At 44.5% G+C, this 18,966-nt stretch overlaps 1 protein-coding gene across 1 annotated transcript in view; it reads right to left on the reverse strand.

Annotated features, from left to right (window-relative positions):
- The window catches only part of SLC25A36 (solute carrier family 25 member 36), a 950,543-nt gene that overhangs the window by 878,570 nt on the left and 53,007 nt on the right, over positions 1-18,966 (reverse strand). The window contains exon 2 of the mRNA XM_044070004.1: positions 13,393-13,563. Coding sequence (XP_043925939.1) covers positions 13,393-13,563 — 171 coding nt within the window. The remainder of the gene's footprint in view (positions 1-13,392; positions 13,564-18,966) is intronic.

Genomic DNA, 18,966 nt, shown 5'->3' on the forward strand with positions numbered 1-18,966 from the left:
AGTGCTGCCTGTGCCAGAAGAGTGCTACTAGGATCATCCTCAGTCTGTCTTCTCTGATTTTCAGAAGTACCCTGGGGATGAGGGATAGAACAGGAAAAACATACAGAAATAGACCTGTCCATGGAAAGGAGAAAATTAGAAGTTATGTCCTTACCATAACGTTCCATGTGGAGTGTTCATCTCGCCTTTGTTCTTACACCTGGGTTCGGAGCCGATCCTCGGCTCCGTGTCGGCCGCTTGCAAGCTCTGCATCGAGAAGAAGCTCGAGACCAACCTAACTCCCACAATCCCCCTCTGCCTTTACCTCAGATCTAGTTTGCAAGCAAACCAGAAGTCAGAGAGAGAAACATACTCATGCAAAAACTACATAACTGCAAGAACACTTATACCTATATATACATATGTACATACATATATACACAACAACTGCGAATGCAGAAGCAGAATAAACCAGACCAGGCACCAAACTGCGTTCTTCCTGAGGGTGGGAGGGTGGGAATGTAAGAACAAAGGCGAGATGAACACTCCACATGGAGCGTTATGGTAAGGACATAACTTCTAAATGTGAGAGTGTTCGATCTCGCTTGTTCTACACCTGGGTAGCGCCCTAGCTCCATGTTCCTGAGGAACTCACGGAGAACGTTCTTGAGCACAGTGGAACCAAAGGTTGCCCTATCCCTAGAAACCTTGTCCACCTTGTAATGAGAAATGAATGTATGTGGTTTAGACCAAGTGGCAGCTGCACAAATAGTGTCTAATGGTAAACGAGCTGCATGAACCAGGGATGTAGATACTGATCTTGTAGAGTGTCCTTTGGGTTTGAAAGGTAAGGTTTGTTCCGAAGTAGCATAAACAAATATAATGCAATCAGTTAGCCATTTGGAAAGGGTTCGTTTGGTAACTGCTACACCTTTCCTGCTGTCCGCAAAGGCTATAAAAAGTTGATCTGATTTCCTGTGATCCTTTGTTCTATCCAAATAAAATCTAAGTTGTCTATGAACATCCAACTTGTGTAACATATACTCTAACTTATTGGAGTGATTTTTGAAAAAGGTAGGGAGTTCAATGGATTGATTAATGTTATTAATAGAACAGACTTTGGGGAGAAAGGATGGATTAGTGCGAAGAGATACTCTGTCAGAGTGAAAAATCAGATAAGGGTGCTTAATAGAAAGAGCCTGAAGCTCTGACACCCGTCTAGCCGATGTAATGGCCACCAAAAAGAGGGTCTTCCACGACAAATACTTCAATGGACAAGAGGAAGCCGGTTCAAACGGAGGCAACATCAATTTAGACAATAAAAGGTTCAGATTCCAAGGAGATGTAGGAGTTCTAACTGGTGGTCTAATATGGAAAGATCCTTTTAAAAAGGCCTTACAAAGTCTGTGGGCCATAATAGGTGCCCCACATTCTTCCACATGAACGTTGGAAATGGCAGCCAATTGCACTCTTAAAGTGGCAGGAGAAGCTTCTTGGTGGAACAACTCTGTTAAAAACTCCAAGATCTTGTTTAAGGGAGCCATAACAGGATCCAAATGCTGTGTATTTGCCCAAAAAAAAAAAGCGCTTCCATTTACTAGTGTAGGTCTTTGTAGTGGAAGCTTTATGAGAAGCCACTAGTATATTCTGAACTGCAGGTGAAAGATGATCAGACCTGGCTAAGTAGGGAAGCGGAGCAGCCAAGCTGCTAGATGGAGCGAGGAGAGCGAAGGGTGGGGAGCCCCTGACGAGTGGGTTAGTAGATCTGGCTCCGGGTCCAGGATCCAGGATCCAGGGTCCCCGAATGCGGTGTGCCCGAAGAAAGGGAAACCAAATTTGACGAGGCCAGAATGGGGCAATGAGGATAATCGTCCTTTGCAGGTTGTTGGCTTTCTGCAGAAACTTCGCCATCAGGGGGAAGGGAGGAAAAGCGTACAGGAGACCCGGGGGCCAATCGTGAACCAGCGCGTCCCTGGGGACTTCCCCTGGAGGGGGTAACAGGGCAAAGTAGCTCCTGCATTTGGCGTTCATTGGAGACGCAAAAAGATCGCAGGACGGCTGGCCCCACTTGCGAAAAATCGCAACTGACTGTTTTAGGGACCACTCGTGAGGCAACAGGATTGCTCTGCTCAGCCTGTCGGCTATGACGTTGGATGACCCCGGGATGTGCGTTGCAATCAGAAAGCGACCCGTGGACTCCGCCCATTGCCAGATTCTCATGGCCTCTCTGCATAGCTGATAAGACTTGGATCCCCCTTGTTTGTTTATGTACCAGACTACGGACATGTTGTCCGTCTGAACTGCAATAGTCCCTAGAGGAAGAAGGGGAGCAAAGTGTTGCAACGCTAGAAACACTGCCCTCAACTCTAGGACATTGATGTGCAGATTGTACCAATGGTCCATTCGCCTTGGACTGTCTGTCCCTGAAAGATGCCCCCCACCCTATCAGGGAAGCGTCCGTGGTCACCGTAGCTGTCGGCGTGGGTAGCACAAATGGTCTTCCGCCAGAAAGGTTGCAAGTCTGAAGCCACCAGTCTAGGTGTGATTTGCATGTATTTGTGATCAGAATTTCGTGTGTCAGAGGTAGCTGTTGGAACGACCATTGTGCAAACAGTAGCCATTGTAGAACTCTCATGTGCAGTCTTCCCAATGGTATCGCAATGAGAGAAGCTGCCATGAGACCCAAAACCTTCAGAACCAGTTTTGCTGGGGACTTTCTGGATGACAGAAGGAGAGAAATGTGGCTTTGTAGTGAGGCTATCCTTTCTGGAGGAAGTCTTAGAATTAAATGATGCGTATCCAATTCTGCTCCTATGAATGAGATATGCTGTGATGGCTGTAATGAAGATTTTTCGAAATTTACGGAAATTCCGAGATGAACACAAAGCTGTAGTGTGTAATCCCTGGCCTGAACTAGTTGACGCTGGGTGGTGGCAGAAAGGAGCCAGTCGTCCAGATACGGAAACACCTGGAATCCTAGGCGTCTCAGGTGAGACGCCACCACTGCCATGCATTTGGTGAAAACCCTGGGGGCTGAGGTCAGACCAAAGGGCAGGGCTCGAAACTGAAAGTGGCTGGCTCCCAGCCAGAAGCGCAAGTGATCCCTGGACGCCCTGGCCATTTTGATGTGGTAGTATCGTCCTTCAGATCTATTGAGCACATCCAGTCGTCCTTCTGTAAAAATGGAAGGATCGATTGAAGCGTGACCATTCGGAACTTTTCTTTCTTGACGAAGGTATTGAGGTTGCTTAGGTCCAGAATCGGCCTCCAGTCCCCTGTCTTCTTTGGAACTAAAAAGAACCTTGAGTAAGTTCCGAATCCTCTTTGGTCCGCCGGGACTGGTTGGATGACTCTTTTTTCTAGCAGCTTTGAAATTTCTATAGCTGCAGGGTCTCGCAGATGGGGCGGTACATCTGGGAGTCTTCTCTTTGGAATTGGGGGCAATAGGAAGGGTATTCTGTAGCCTCTGGTAACAACGCTTTTTACCCAGTTGTCTGATGTAAGATTTTGCCAGGCCTGAGGGTATAAAGCTAAGCGACCCCCGACTGCCTCCAGAGCAGGCAGTCGGGCCTCCTCTCAGGAGTGCTGGAAAGGTTTTCCAGGGGGTGTATCCCTGTCACCTTGGTTTTGCGGACCCCCTCTGCCGCCAGGACGGCGTCTTCCACATCTGCCTCCTCCTCTGCCTCTAGAGGGGGCATCACCCTGTGTGCCTGGGAAAGATCCTTGGGGTTTTCGAAACCACATTTTTCCACCACGTTGCCCTTTGGGGTACGGTCTGGATGGGGTGGAAAAACGGACTCAGACAGAGTCTTTCCCTCCTGCTCACACCGGGTAAGGGTCTCCTTTACTTTAGGGCCAAAGAGAGTGGCACCATCAAATGGGGCGTTAGTAAAGGAAGACTTGAAGGCTTCCGCAAAAGAACATAAGCGCATCCAGGATTGTCTACGAAGAGCAATCGCTGAAGCTGCTGCCCTACTCGATCCTTCGGCTGCGTATGAGATCAGCCTCATGGACGAGTTTACAATGGATGTAAGGGTATTGAGATGTGCCGTAACTTTTTCTGAAATAGCAGCATCTGTAGTACCCTGGAGGGTATCTCCTAACTCTTTGATTAGATCCCTCTGTAGCCATGTGAAGTGAGTCAAGTAGTTCAGGGATCGCATAGAAAAAGCCGCTGAACTAAAAATGCGCTTCCCATACCTGTCCATAGTCCTAGAATCTTTGTTAGGCGGATGGACAGATGAGGAAGATTCAGACATCTCCTTTTTCGTGGCCGCTGCCACCACCATAGCGTCCACTGGCACTCCCTTTGTCAGATAAGCCTTATCCTGAGGGGCAGTAATATACTTGTTAGGCTTTCTAGGGACTGGCTCCACCGTGTCAGGCATCTCCCACGCCCTTCGAGCAATCAGCTCCATTAACTCATCGAAGGGCGGAGTGACCCAGGAGGAGGAAGGGCGAGCACCGAATGCCTTCAGCAAAACTGACTCATCCTCAGAAGGGGGGAGGGCTTGCCAATCACCTCTCTGCTTTAGGATCTCCAGGATGTCAGAAAAAGAGACATCCTCTGAGGGTGACTTTGGGGACCCTTCTGACTCATCCAAGTCAGTGTCCGATGTCAATGATTCTTGTGGAGAATCTAAGTGTCTCCTCTTACACAATCTTTTCCTCGGAACTTCTTCGGTGGGAGCATCCGAAGAAGCCTCCGAGGAAGAGGGGGCACCCTCCAGGGGTGGCTGAGACACAGGTGCTCGACGCTTAGATGTAGCCGTGGGTGCAGAGGAGGATAATGGTCCTTTATGGGGAGGAGAAGCTATTTCTGCTGATGTGGTTGTCTGGGTAGACAACACCTTCCTCATGAGGTCGAAGGCCCCCGGGTCCCGAGTCGAGGTATCTCCCGGTTCCGAGGAAATGGGAAGGATCCCCGAGACAGGCACCGAAGGCATCGACCCCGAGGACGGAGCCGAGTCGATCCGAGCCGAGGCCCCAAGAGGGAGCGTCGGAACCGAAACATCGGTCCGACTCTGTCCCGGAACCAAGGATGGATCTTCGGCTCCGAGACTCCGGTACCGGATCCGACGGAGTCGAGGTGAACGGGGCCGACCGAGAGAAGGACGGTTCTGGCACCGAGGGCTCCACAATCAGCAGATCAGCCTCTTCCGGCTCCGAAGACTGAATAGGATTCGGAGGAGGAACAGATGGAGATAAGGGTAGGCCTTCGAGTCTCGACACCAACTGAGAGGAGACAGAGATGAGCTTGGATAAGGCCGTATTCTCCATTAATTTCTGCACCACGCGGTCTACATTGGTGTCGGAGAGGGGTCTGGAAGAGCGCGTCGAAGGAATCGAAGACGGAGCCGACCTCAACAGTGTCGGTGGAGGGATCTCCGTCACCGGTTCCAAGACTCGAGGCTCGGATACTGACAAAAGTTCAACACTCGGCCCCGAAGTCTGTGGAACCGGTGGTCGAACTTTAACTGAAGAGCTCGGAGCCGATGACCTGGGCTCCGACGTCTTCGATTCCTTCGAGGATTTGGATGCCTGGTCTGATGCATCCAGAGCCTCTTGAAAGGTAGGTTTTAAAAGACCCTATCCATAAGTTTCCTGCGCCTATCTGTCATGACCCTTCCACTGAAAGAATGACAAATTGAACAGTCTTCTTGCAGATGGAGAGGGCCAAGACAGTAGACGCAGGAACTGTAATTATCAGTCACTGACATCTTTTGCCCACATTGGCAACGTTTAAAGCCAGACTTAGCTTTCTCAGACATCTTAAAAGTAATAAGGTTAATTTTATAAAAGTCCAGTCCAGTAGGTATGTCTAATCCAGTAACTTTAGTCAAATCCAGTAAAAAAGTCAATCTAGTAGTCAATCCAGTAAAGGGATGTCTAATCCAGTAACTTTAGTGGGGTTAGGCCCCGAGGGAAAACTCTAATAAAGTTTAAATAACTTTATATGGAACCGAGGAATCCTCGAAACACTATAAACACACACACACAGTCACTTAGATAATATATAGAAGAAGAATTTCTAAGAAATATAAGAAAAAAAATATAAATCTTAAGGTTGCTCGAGCTCATCAAACTGATGCGATCTCTGCAGCGGCAAACTAGATCTGAGGTAAAGGCAGAGGGGGATTGTGGGAGTTAGGTTGGTCTCGAGCTTCTTCTCGATGCAGAGCTTGCAAGCGGCCGACACGGAGCCGAGGATCGGCTCCAAACCCAGGTGTAAGAACAAACGGCGAGATCGAACACTCTCATCATCTGTTCTCCAGGCTCTGTGCTGATCAGTCCATTTTCCCTTGATGAAAAAGGTCAACATCTGGCATACCCCACTTGTCAGAAAGTTTTCTAAAGATAGACTTCTTCAGCGTCCATTCATAAGGATCTACTGTGGACCTACTTAGATGGTTTGCAAGTCTACTTTTTTTCCCTGGGTGGCACTATGGTAATAGAGACAACCCCCATCTCCCAAGCTGTCTGCGGGATGGTGAGAATGCCTAAAAACCATGGAAGGGAAACAATCTACATTCTGTACCCAAATCCTTATATTTTGTAGCACCCATCTATCAGGAGTGTATTTAGCCACTGATTCAGTAAGAGGGAAAGTCTGCCTCCCAGCTTTGTGGGAGAGAGCTGCTCTCAAAGTCATAGTTGCTCACCATTGGGAATATTGTAGGCATGGATACTGGATCAGCTTACAATCTTCTTTGCTGTCTTTGTTGTCTTTCTCTTCTGGTCATCCTGCTCCTTTGTCTGGACTGTACGGCTGGAAAGAAATAGGATTTAGTATGGTAATTCCTACTGAATCTCTGGGGCTGCACCTGTAGAAAGTCTTTGACACTTTGCAAAGACTTAGCCTTATCCTCCAGTCTTTTAAAAATACTCTTGTGCTTTAGGTTCAAAAAAAAAAAAAAATCCTGGTCTACAGGTACACAAAGGATTTCAGTCTTAATCACGATCAGGCAGTGACTGGTCTTTTAACAAAGTATGTCTTCTCTTTATAATAAACCCTTAAGCAGACACCCTGCTATATATTCTCAAAGCAACAAAGCCACAATGTAAACAGTGTTTTGCAACCTGTGACCAACAGCTGCAGAATACCAACAATTCTTTCTGGGGTTATCTTCCATGTTCTCCAGCTTTTGTTTTACTTCATCCAGGAGGATTCTTGAAATTTTACAGCATAAAACTTGCAATTCAAAACTCACAGCCAGGGTAGCCGACGTGTAAACTTTCTGCAGCTCTATCAAGGGTCCTCCCCTCTATTTTTTTAGAGGTGCTGCCACCTTTGGCTCCCTGTCCTAAGCAAATCACTTACAGATCAGCCATCTAATTTTTGAAAAGATGTTTATGTGACTCCAGGACCCAAAAACCCCAGTCAGGCTTCTGGGGGACATGCTGCTGGGAGTCAGGCTGCAAAGATGTACCCGAAATGATATCATAAACAATGTCTAGGACTGGAGGAGTACCCAGAGGTTTTTGCTGAGGACCTAGAAAACTCTTCATTCTCTTCTAAGATTGAGGGTAATCCTGAGCCTCCAAAGTGAAAGACTATCTCATCTTGTGGAGGGCGTCTCCAAAGGACAATTCCTTGCGTGGCGAGGCTGAGGCTGAGGCAAGTATTTGATCTGACTCAGAGTTGGCATATAATCTTGAAGAAATCTGGTCAACATACATCAGCTAATCTTTATACAAGTTATAGGAATTAGAAGAATCCTGAGGGAAAAAATATCAGTTTCTTTTTGCAGAAGTTCTTTGGGAAGGGGTTCTGCCAGGGCCCAGTAGTCTGAATCATACAAAATCCATGACACCCCTCAGTTAACATGACATGGTCCTGCGAGTAAGCATGATGGGGCTGAGACTAGGTACCAGGAGCTTTATGTTTGGCATTACGCCTGGTCTTGGGTATCTTGTCAGATATCATCTGTCCAGGCAGAGGGCAGACATATGCAGCCTGTACCCAATCTACTGAGGCTAAATACTTTACACCCTGCAATGTTCTTCTAACAGGGTGGGAAATCTGGCAAGGGTAACAAGGGGGAAGGCAGGAACTACAAAAGGGAATTTTAATGTCAAAAAGTGTCTTTTTCCATTTATCAGTGACTAAAGGAGTGGCAGGCAACCACTGAATGCCTCTAAAGTGGGACAGTCAAGCAAGCTCTTGGGTCTGTCCATATTTGTAAACGGACAGTTGCTTTCTGGGGAGCACCAAAAAATCCTGCCCCTGGACTAGTGGGCAGGAAGTTACCTTGCATGTCAGGTTTCATCGCAGCTGCCTCTTACAGAAGGTTTGTCTGTATGCTGTGCTGAAACCACATGTGACAGCTGGCTCCATGCACTGGAAAGTATACTGTGTTGTTTGTAAATTGACACCCACAGCTCTTAAAGTTTTATTTTATTTCTTCATATTTTCTAGTTGCTCATGAACCTCCTTCTCACAAACATAAAAAGGACATGTAGGAACATCAACTTGGTGCTCCATTGTCAATCTGAACCACAACTGCTGATGGAGGGCTATACCAGCTCATGTGACTTTAACAGCTCTATTTCTGTAGAATGGTAAATTATGCAACCCGATATGATGTAAGATTGGATAATAAAAATTGCCTTTTAGTGGCCATCAAGCATATGGTATGTTTCACTGGGAAGATCCTACATTGAAAATACAGCATATGAATGCAACAGTTTTGTATCTACATAAACATATTAATAAATGTGCTTTAGAAATAAAGTAATAAATATGCGTTCTCAGCACCTTATCAGAAAGGAGGAATGTGTTGCAATCACTACATCAGGCTTAGTGTCTCTGCCCAAATGGCTCATTCTCTTGAGGGAAATGAAAATTTGATCAGCCTTTTTGGTACTAAAGACATGTGTCCAGGCTTCCCTACACAATCCTGATAAAAATTTTTAAACATGCACTAGTAGGTGGAGAACCACTCAAAAAGACTACTGTGATGACCCACAGACAATCTGAAGCCCACAATCCAAGAAAGGGCACAAGGTCAGTGGATCAGTCCATGCCCTATGCATTATCTCAAGATATTTCCTAAATATAGGGTCTGCTAGGGGGTGGTTAGGAAATAAGGTCTCATCATCTCATCCAGGTCCTTCATGGGAGATTCTTTAGCAGACTGCAAATGTTTAGTCTTAAGAAATCCATACAGTGTGCATCTTTGCTGAAGGAAACACAGAACAGGAAATGACCTTTTTTGGAAAGGAACTACTGCTATGTAAACTTCTTGAAGCCTAAGACACCTATGTCCTACTCTGTGCATGACAGGCCAGAAACACCCCTACTCTGAGGCTGACATACCTAGTGCAAGCAATGCTACCTGCAAAGAACAGGTAGTGCCAATGGCACCTATTAACCCTGATACTGTAAATGCTGCCAGAAGTTAAGAAGTCAAATCCAAGATCACTGATGTTTAAAACCCTGAAGCTGAGTAAACAACTAACACTGACAAGGTCAAAGCTTACATCAATGCTGGAAAACTGGTGTCAGCATGAATGTCATCATCATAAGCAATGGTAGCACCAGCACTGGTAAGGTAAATGCTAAGGCTAGTATGCCCAGTATCTCCAAAGTCAGTGCCAGAAAATGAGAAGTCAAGTCTAGCACTAAAGTTAGTTATGCAGGAATCAGTGCTGGAAACTAGTGGCAAAACTTTGACACCAATGACAGAACTGGCACAGGTGATGTGGTTTGGGTTGAAAAAGAAACCTAAGTGTCCCAGCCAGGAACAGAAGAGGTAAGAGACGGAGCAGCAGAGCACTGCCTTGAGCCCAGCCAATGGACTCTACATGTTGTCACTGTCCATGAAGGGAGGACAGGAGATCTCTGCTAAGCACAAAAAAGACCCTTCAGGTCTAGACTGGGCAAATGCTACTGATGACAACTTCACAGTCTCAGACACTCTGTCCAATGTTTTAACAGGTATTTTAGTTACGATCTGAAAAGTAGCAAAATGCAAAGTGAGCTCAGACAGTAAGCACAGTGACAAAGCGTTCACTTTGTCTTGTGAAAAGGGAAGGAAGATGTAGAGCTCCCTGTTCTGAAGACTTGGATAAATATCCTCACTGACTTTTTTTTTTACTGAAAGATGATTATGAGGAAAATGAGGGTTCACAGACTTCGCTAGAGCAGAAAGATACTTTTCAGTTCAAAAAAACGCAAACAAGGTATTTGAACCACTAAAGTGCAGAGTGATTAAAATTTCTACAAAGGGGTACCACTGCGAACTGTGAGATTCCCTCAAGCAGTAATAGTATCATGCATGCATACTGGCAGGTGGGGTAATTTTCCTACAAACTTGTGAAGTTACTTACTGGATATGGTTAATATACGGATTTGGGCTAGTTACAGCTGAAAGAAAGCTAGCAAACTGGTTTTGCAGACTGCAAAAAAAGTAACAGGAAAGTGAAGAGAAACATAAAAGGAAATGCTTTTACTCACAAAACTAGGAAAACTCCTCATGAAAATGATAAAACAGCCTGTGACCATTTTCCTTGAACAACTCAAAAGCATGGGTAAAAAATCTGAAAAAAAAGGGCATCAATAAGGCAGAGTGGAAAAGGGAAGGGTTCTACGCAGTAGTCTCTTTTGTTCTGATGAAGCCTGGGAGATTCCTGGGCAAAAGCACTTAACCTTGGAGATAGTTGTGTTTTATTAAAAAGAGTATTCTACAGCCTTACCATCCTACTACTGTGGTGCCTTTCTGGTTCTTTGGACAGTCGTTATGTGTTTTTTTTTTCTACACAGTAGTCCTTTTGTTATGGAGGATGGGCCTCTTATCTGTCAAAAGTACTTTAAAAGTTGCATAAACGTAAACAAAATGTTTCTAACCAAGAACAAGAGGAAACTTACGGGAACTGGTGGGCAAGGAAATGCTTTCCTTTCTCACCAAGATCAACATTCAGATCTATACTGCTTGTGTTTATTACTCTCCACACTTCCTCCCTTTTTGTAATTTTTTTTTTTTTTTGCTTTTTAGTTTCAATGCCAGTGTTACATTAGAAGTTACTCACCCAGTTTACAGTGCTAGTGAACTACTTTAAACACAGTTACTGAAAATGTAAGCCTTTGCCATTGACATGCAAATGCACAGATATCTAGCTTTTCTGTGTGACAATTCTTTGGACCTAGTTTTAGTGGATGCATAAATCAACAACAATATGTCAAGCTACCTGTACTAAAAAAAAAAAAAAAAATTGGGCTGTATCTTTTGTAGTATCTACTTAAAATAACAAACTCAATTTGCTGCATGCTAAGGGGGAAATGGAAAACGATCCAATACCTGGAAAATTCTGAATAGAAATTCTGCAGATCTGTCAGCAACTTGCAGACCCATGTAACTGCACTACCAGCAATGAACTACACAACCTATTACCACCTTTGGGTAATTCAACAAAGTAGGTAGCACACACTGTAGAAAGAAACCACAAAAATGTACACATCCAGTGAAAGTACAGCTGTGTAGTTAACTCACTATGACTGTAGATCTTTGAGTGTTCTCACTGCTGCAGCATTCAGCCAGACTATTAGAGCAAAGGATCTTTCCCCATACCAGGATTACATCACCTTTACCACAGATTTATCCATGTATGTGGTATAAAGGTTGATGTACAGCTGACTATATCTTTTCTGCTGTTTAACTGTTCAGACTGGAAATGCATAACCACAGAATTGTGTGCTCCCAGTAAAGACCCAGACTACTAGGACTGCCTAGGTAAGAACCATGCCCTTTCTTATCATACCTGAACAAAAACAGCTGAAGGAAGCAAGAGAAAATATTAGCTAAACATAACATAAAGGAGAGGAATGGGTATTTATCCACTCTAGCTCTAAGGTTCTCAAGTTCAGAGGGGATGGTGGGTGAGAAACAGGAGTGCAGCACTGACCAGATTCCAACATTTACAAGTGTGGTAAGTGGTGTAGACAACTGTACTACGTTCAATGTGTGGTTCACTGCTGCAGTCCTTACTTCAGTGAATACTACCTTGTTTAGCAGCTCTTGCACTTAAGAGAACTGTTGACACCATAGTAGAAGGGGGCAGCATGTCTTTGAGAATGGCACAGGCTAATTTTATCCTAGCCCTACAGATCAGTTCCCCCTCTTTAATAGTTAAAAGTACTTAGCAGAGAAGACCAAGTAACTGCTTCCAAGATTTCTTGTTTTCCAACACTTTTTAAGAAGGTTGCAGTGGTAGCTGTGGCTCTGGTATAGTGAAACTTTATTTACTTTAGCTGTAATCTCCACTGTATCATCCTGCAGGAGAAAATCCAATGTGCTATTCATTTAGAAATGGTCTACATGGAGAAAGGCAGCCCCTTCTTTCTTTTCAAACAACTGTTCTGGTTTCTTAAAATCTTTTATGTCAAAAAGAAATCTCAAGTTACCTGTGAACATTCACAGAGTAGATAATTCCCCCTATTGCTCTAGGTAGAAGGAAACGCACTGACAATTGTATAGCTTGATTAAATGCCACATCTGTAATTACTTTACTCATAAAAGGAGGATTAGTGTGAAAGGTGATCCTATTTTTATAAAAGACGAGAAAAGACTATTTACACATATAAATGTATAAAATTCTTAAACCTTCATAGCAGAAGTTATCGCAAATGAAAAAACAGTTTTCCAGTAGTGGAATTTGAGATCTGACAATGTAGCTAGTTCACATGACAGCTAAAGTTAGCTTTTTCAGCATGAATATCTGAAGCTACAACTAGGGCACTTGGGTGAGCTGAGGTGGAAGATGTCATTTAGGAACCGTCTGACAGGCAGGTCCAAAGGTAAGCAGGCAAAGACAGCTAACAGGTGCACCTTAACAAAAGAAACACATTCATAGTCTCAGCAACAGGTCACCTGGGAGTCTGCATCCCACTACAAGTGGATAATATTTTAGCCCCCAAAAGATGTCCAGTTTTTAAAGGACTGTAAACTCAGCAGGCCTAATCATGACAGACACAGTATTTCATGTTACAGCAAAATTTATATGAGCAATGCAATTCTCCATTTCTCATTTTTTATTAATGAGCGGTTTAATTGTTTGTATATGCATGTGTGAGTGCAAGAAAAACCTAATCCCTAAAGAGCAGGGTAAATCATCAGTTCTAAACACATTTACCAAACTTAGACCACCTCTGTGTAATTTGTAATAAGCAGAATGCAAGCTCAATTGAGCACTACAACCTTATTTGTGAAGTACTTTCATATTTTCTCTAACAATAAAACTTCCTCCAAATATTAGCAGATGAAAGGATACTTAAACTAATAAACATAATATCGTAAAATTGGAAAAAGAATGGAGGACAACTTCTGCCACAATGCACATGAGCACTTGTTTTAACACAGAAGGAAACTATTTTCTTTCCACACAAAAGGAAAGGGAAAATGTGCTTCTACTTACTTTAAACAATAGAAAGGCCCAGGTGACAGTCTTGTTACACGGTTGACGGTTGCTCCATTCACAGTGCTAAGATGAACAGCTGGAATGTAAAATGTGATAGACGAGGATTGCAGTCTAGTTTTTACAACCTCCAAAGGGCATGTCAAGATGGCACCAACAGTTCCCCCACATCTACAAAACAGAAATGGCAAAAACATTACAATTTAATATCTACAAGTAATGTTCTTTACAACAAAATGTAGTAGCTTACAGACAATGGGAATTCATATAACACAGAAAGTCTCCAGCTAGGGAAATCATTCCATATACACACAGAGTTTGAGAAGCTGCCTGCTTCCATAACCACAGTTAAGGCCTACAAACCACACTTTTCAAATGGAGTACAAACACACACAGTTCAGTTGCAAATACAAAAACTAGAGATATAAATAAATAAAAGCACAACTTTGTAATCCTTGGTAACTGAGCTGGAGCTTACAGTTTCAATCTGTAATAAAAAAAAATGGTGGAGGGGACAATCACTGAGCAACTAAAGAAATCAAGTCTCAGACTGAAAAACAAACAATGTACTCACCATAACGACATATCCACATTGTCCGTCTCTGTCTGGTTCAACCTGTGGGCTTTAGAATTGGCTGCTATCAGATCAGAGTCAGATCCAAAGTCTTTAACCTGTTTGGCTCCGCCTCCCTTACCCACAACGCTCAACTTCTCCTTCAACTCCGTAGATAGAGTTTGCCCCACGAAAGTAATCGTAATGAGAAAACGTAATTCTAGAAATGAACCAATATAAAATGGAATAGGACAACCAAGCAGAAAGCAAGACTCCAGAAGGTGGGAATAGCAACCTCCTATGTCTGGTCATCTCAGGAAGAAAGACTCATCAAGTCAACAAGAAGGTAGGGGGCAGTAGGGCAGGACGGTTGAACCAGACAGAGACAGACAATATGAATCCAGCATTATGGTGAATACATTTTCTGTAACCAAACATGTCTGCTCCATATGGCTTTGACCTGTGGGACAATGTCCCCAGCCATGAACATTCCTCAGGAAGAACTAAGGAAGGATATTCCATAACACAGTGGAACCAAAGGAAACCCTGGATCTAGACTGAATATCCAGCTTATAATGTGACACAAAAGCCTGGTGACCCAGCCAAGTAGGAATTGCACAAATATCATCCATTGGTACTCTAGAAAGGAAAGCTGTAGAAGTAGCCACAGCCCTTGTTGAATGACCCTAATGCTTGTGTAGAAAAATCTTGCCTTTCAAAGAATATACAAACAAAATACAATCCAACACCTATTTGGATAAAGTTACTTTAGATAACAGGAGATCCCAGTATGGATTTTGAAAAGGAGACAAACAATTGACTGGATTTTTTGAAAGTTTTGGTACAGTCCAAATAGAATCTCAATTGCCTATATACATCCAAATAATGCAAAAAGTATTCACCTTTGTTGAAGAAGTTGGGAAAAAAAACACAAGGAGGTGACAAACTGTTAAGGTTATTTTCAGGAGCTACCTTAGGCAGAAAGGAAGAGTTTGTGCAAACAGAAACTCTGTCTTTATAGAACAAAATAAGACACCAAAGAATCATGTGCTTGCAACTCTGAACCCCTTCTTGCCAAGGTAACAGCCACCAAAAACAAAGTTTTCCAAGACAAGAGCTTCAAGTATGAAGTAGCTGAAGGTTCAAATGGAAGGCCTGCAAGGACCTGTAGAATGAAGGGTAGATCGCAAGGAGGAACTGGATTCCATACTGGAAGAAGGAGTAGAAAAGTAGTAGAAAAGCCAAAGGCACACTATTTCTGCCATGAAAGTAGTGCAGTTAACTGACATTTCTAATAGTAGAAAAACTAGAACCTGAACAAAACAACTCAACCAGAAAATTCAAAACGGATTCTAGAGGGGTAGCGAAAGGGTCGAGTCCATGAGCCTCCCCTCACAAGACAAACCTTTTCCACTTACACTTTTCTTGTGGATTCCTTCTGAGAAGAAGGCAATATATGGACAACTGCCTACGAAAGCTTGGGATTTCTAGCCATTAAGGGAACTGGAGGAACCATGTAGTCATCTTAAGGGACTGAAGACTGGGGGATCCAGACCTGCCGTCTGAGAAATAAGATCCAGAATGGGATCTAGTACCTGGGGAAGGGTACTACAGAAGAGGCCAAAAGAAGGGAAACCACATCTGACAAGGCAAAAAGGGAAAACGAGGATCACTGTAGCTCTGTAGCGGACTGCTTTCTGTAGAAACTTTACCATCAAGGGTAAAGAAGTCCCAGGGGCCAAGCAAGCACTAGAGCAACCCTGGGTGATTGCCCTGGAGGGGGAACAATGGCGTAACAGCTTCAGCACTGGATGTTGGATGGGGAGGCAAACTGATCACAATTCAGTGTGCCCCAATACCGAAAAATCTGAGCTGCCACTATCAGATTTAGGAACCACTCATGAGGCAACAGAATGCTCTTACTGAGGCTGTCGGCCAGAATGATGGACTTCCCCAGTATGTCTGTTGCCACCACAGACCACTGAGAAGATATTACCCACTGTCAAACTCTCAGGGCCTCCCGACAAAGAGGATAAGAACATGTTCCCCCCTGTTTATTGAAATACCACATGACAGACATATTTGCCAATCTGTATCGCAATCACACTGGAGGGAAGGGCATCCTGAAAAGCCTGCAACACAAGGAGGAGTGCCCTCATCTCCAGAACGCTGACATGAATGTGGACCTCTGCGGAAGACCAGCATGGCTGAACCGTCCTCCCTTCAAAATGCCCCCACCCCAGCAGGGAGGGGCACCTTAGCGACCATGGCCGAAGGAGAAAAATTACAAATGGTCTCCCTTCAGTCATCAAGGGAAACTGCAACCACCAGTGAATCTGCTAATAACACACTTTCATTAACCATATAGAGAAATCCAAAAGATGAGTAAGAAAGGAGCACTGAACAGCCAGTCTGTACCGTAGGGCCCTCGTGCGATATTTGGCTAAAGAAATAGCCCTATAGATACTGCCATATAACTAAAATCTTCATAACTGCATGTGGCAGTGGTTTTGGAGTTGCAAGCACAGACAGGACCCAAGCCCAAAGGCCAAAAATTCTGGAACCCAGGATCCAGGTGATTTGGTGGATCCTGTCTAAATGACATACTATGAACTCTAGAACATGTACTGGCTGAAGGCTCAACTTTGGATAACTGAATGTGATGCCTAAGATGTCACACAGCTGGAGTAAGGAGTCTCTGACAAGAGATCAATGATGCCTTTGTGGGGGCTGTGAGGAGCCAATCTTTCAGGTACAGAAAGACCTAAAAATCCCTACAGCAGGAGCCAGGCTGCAACCACTGTCATGCATTTGGTAAACACCTAGGGGGCTGTGATGAAACCAAATGACAGAGCCCTGAACTGGTAATAATTGGCCCCCAGCCAGAAGTGAAGAAACCTCCTAGAATGCCAGTATATCTTGATATGATGGTAAGAGTCCCTGAGGTCTATCGAGCACATCCAATCATCCTTCCTCAAGAGAGGCAAGATGGATTGTAACTTGACCATCCAGAACTTGGGTCTTTTTGATGAACTGGTCGAACTTGCTTAAATCCAAAACTGGTCTGAGGTCCTTTGTTTCCTTTGGAACTAAAAAGAAACTGGAATAGATCCAGAATCCTATCTGATCTGGTGAGACCTCCTGAATGACTTGATTTATTAGCAGTTTTTGAATCGCTACTGCTGTGCAAGGTCTTTGATGGGGTAAAACATCTGGGAGACATTTTGGGTGACAATTTTAAACTTCTAAAAAGGGACTGTAATAACCTCAGGATATGACCCTCAGCATCCAGGCATCTGAGGTGATGGCCTCCCAAGCTTTTGGGTGGAGAGCCAGACAATCCCCAACTGCCTCAAGAGAAGAGCAGCCATGCAACCCTTCAGGATCGCTGAAGGGGCCTGCTGGAAAAAGCCCCAAGAAATCCCCGATTCTGCAGGCCACCCCTGCCCAGCAGGCAGCATCTCGAGTGGAACCCTCAGGAGCAGCAACCTAGGAATAGAACTGTGAATTTATGAAAAAGAGACACTTATTCGCCCCCTTCTAATTCCTTAAAAGGTTCGCTAGGGGGGTAGAAAAGCATACTGCAACAGCAGAGAAAGTCTTCCTGTCTTATTTGCTCCTTGTCAGAGTTTCTTTGACCTTGGGCCCAAACAAGGAGGGCCTGGCAAAAGGGGCATTGATGAAGGATGTTTTGAAACAGTCCATGAAGTTACACAAATGCATCCAAGCGAGGTGCTGCATGGCAATTTTGGAGTCTGCCACTCAAGATGCCTTGTCAGCCACATTCAAGATACGTCTCATCAAAATGTTAGCAATGGAAACCAGGTACACAACTAAGTCTCCAGCTTCTTCAGAGTATCTGGAGACTGCTGTGCCTTGAGGGTACTTGACACTTCAGACTAGGGGGCCTAGTCTGGTCAAGTGAGTTAAGTAATTAAGTGCTCTCAGTGCAAAAGTAGCTGAGGCATAGGAACACTTCCCTAATAAATCCGATGCTCGAAACTCCCTAATCTCTTTCTTGGTGGCTGCCACCACCACAATGCCATCTATGACCGGACTTTTACTTCAGTGAGGCTTGTTGTTGGGGGAGGGTATGAGAACCTTATCCGGCTTTCTAGGGATAGGCTCCACTGTATTATGCTCCTTCCACTCTGTCCTGGATACCATGTCCATAAGGACATCCAGAGGGGAAATCACCCAAGGTGTGGATAGGCTTACACCAAAGGTCTCCAGAAATACTGACTCCTCCGGAGAGGGGGTTTCAGTGGTCCAGCCTCCACACTGGGGTAGTAGCTTCAATAAAGCACCAAAAGAAGCTCCATCTCAAGGAGACTTAGGGGAATTCACTCCTTCCTCCAGGTTAGTATCCTCAGTGAGAGATTCCCTGTTTTCTCTTACACTTTCTCTTCCTGGAAAAGTACAGTTTTGTACCTACCATAAATGTAGATGTTCAAGTGCTCATACAGCTGCAGTCATCACACTTGGGTTATCCTGCTGTCAGGCGGGTCCTCGGTCGGCCGAATTCCAAAGTCTTGGTCCGGCGTCGGTTGTCGTCGCTTCCTCCCTGATGTCAGTGCGGCAGGGGTATAAAAGAGGCAGCCAACGCCATTTTCTTCAGTTTTTCTTGCCCCAGATGTCAGGTGCCCCCAGAAAGGAAGGCAATACATGATGTTATGCAAACATACATAAGTAAATAAATCAAAACAGTAGTTGCAAGCAAATACACCATGAAGGAATACCCCAAATAGGTTGTATGTTAAAGGTGTTTGTCATAAGCCCTGTCCTAAGAGGGGATGGAGGGAGGGTAACCTGGACTGCAGCTGTATGAGCACTCAAACATCTACATTTATGGTAGGTACAAAGCTGTACTATGTTCATCGTGCATACAGCTGCAGTCATCACACTTGGGTAGAATCCCAAAGCTAAGTAAGGGTGGCTGGTACTAAGCGGAATTAGGAGGGGCTAGAATGCCCTGCAGGACTGCTGTGGCAAAGCCCGCTCTAGATTTTGAGTATAGTGGA

The sequence above is a fragment of the Protopterus annectens genome, chromosome 4.part1 (genome assembly GCF_019279795.1).
Source record: "Protopterus annectens isolate FY-2018-M chromosome 4.part1, PAN1.0, whole genome shotgun sequence".
NCBI lineage: Eukaryota > Metazoa > Chordata > Ceratodontiformes > Protopteridae > Protopterus > Protopterus annectens.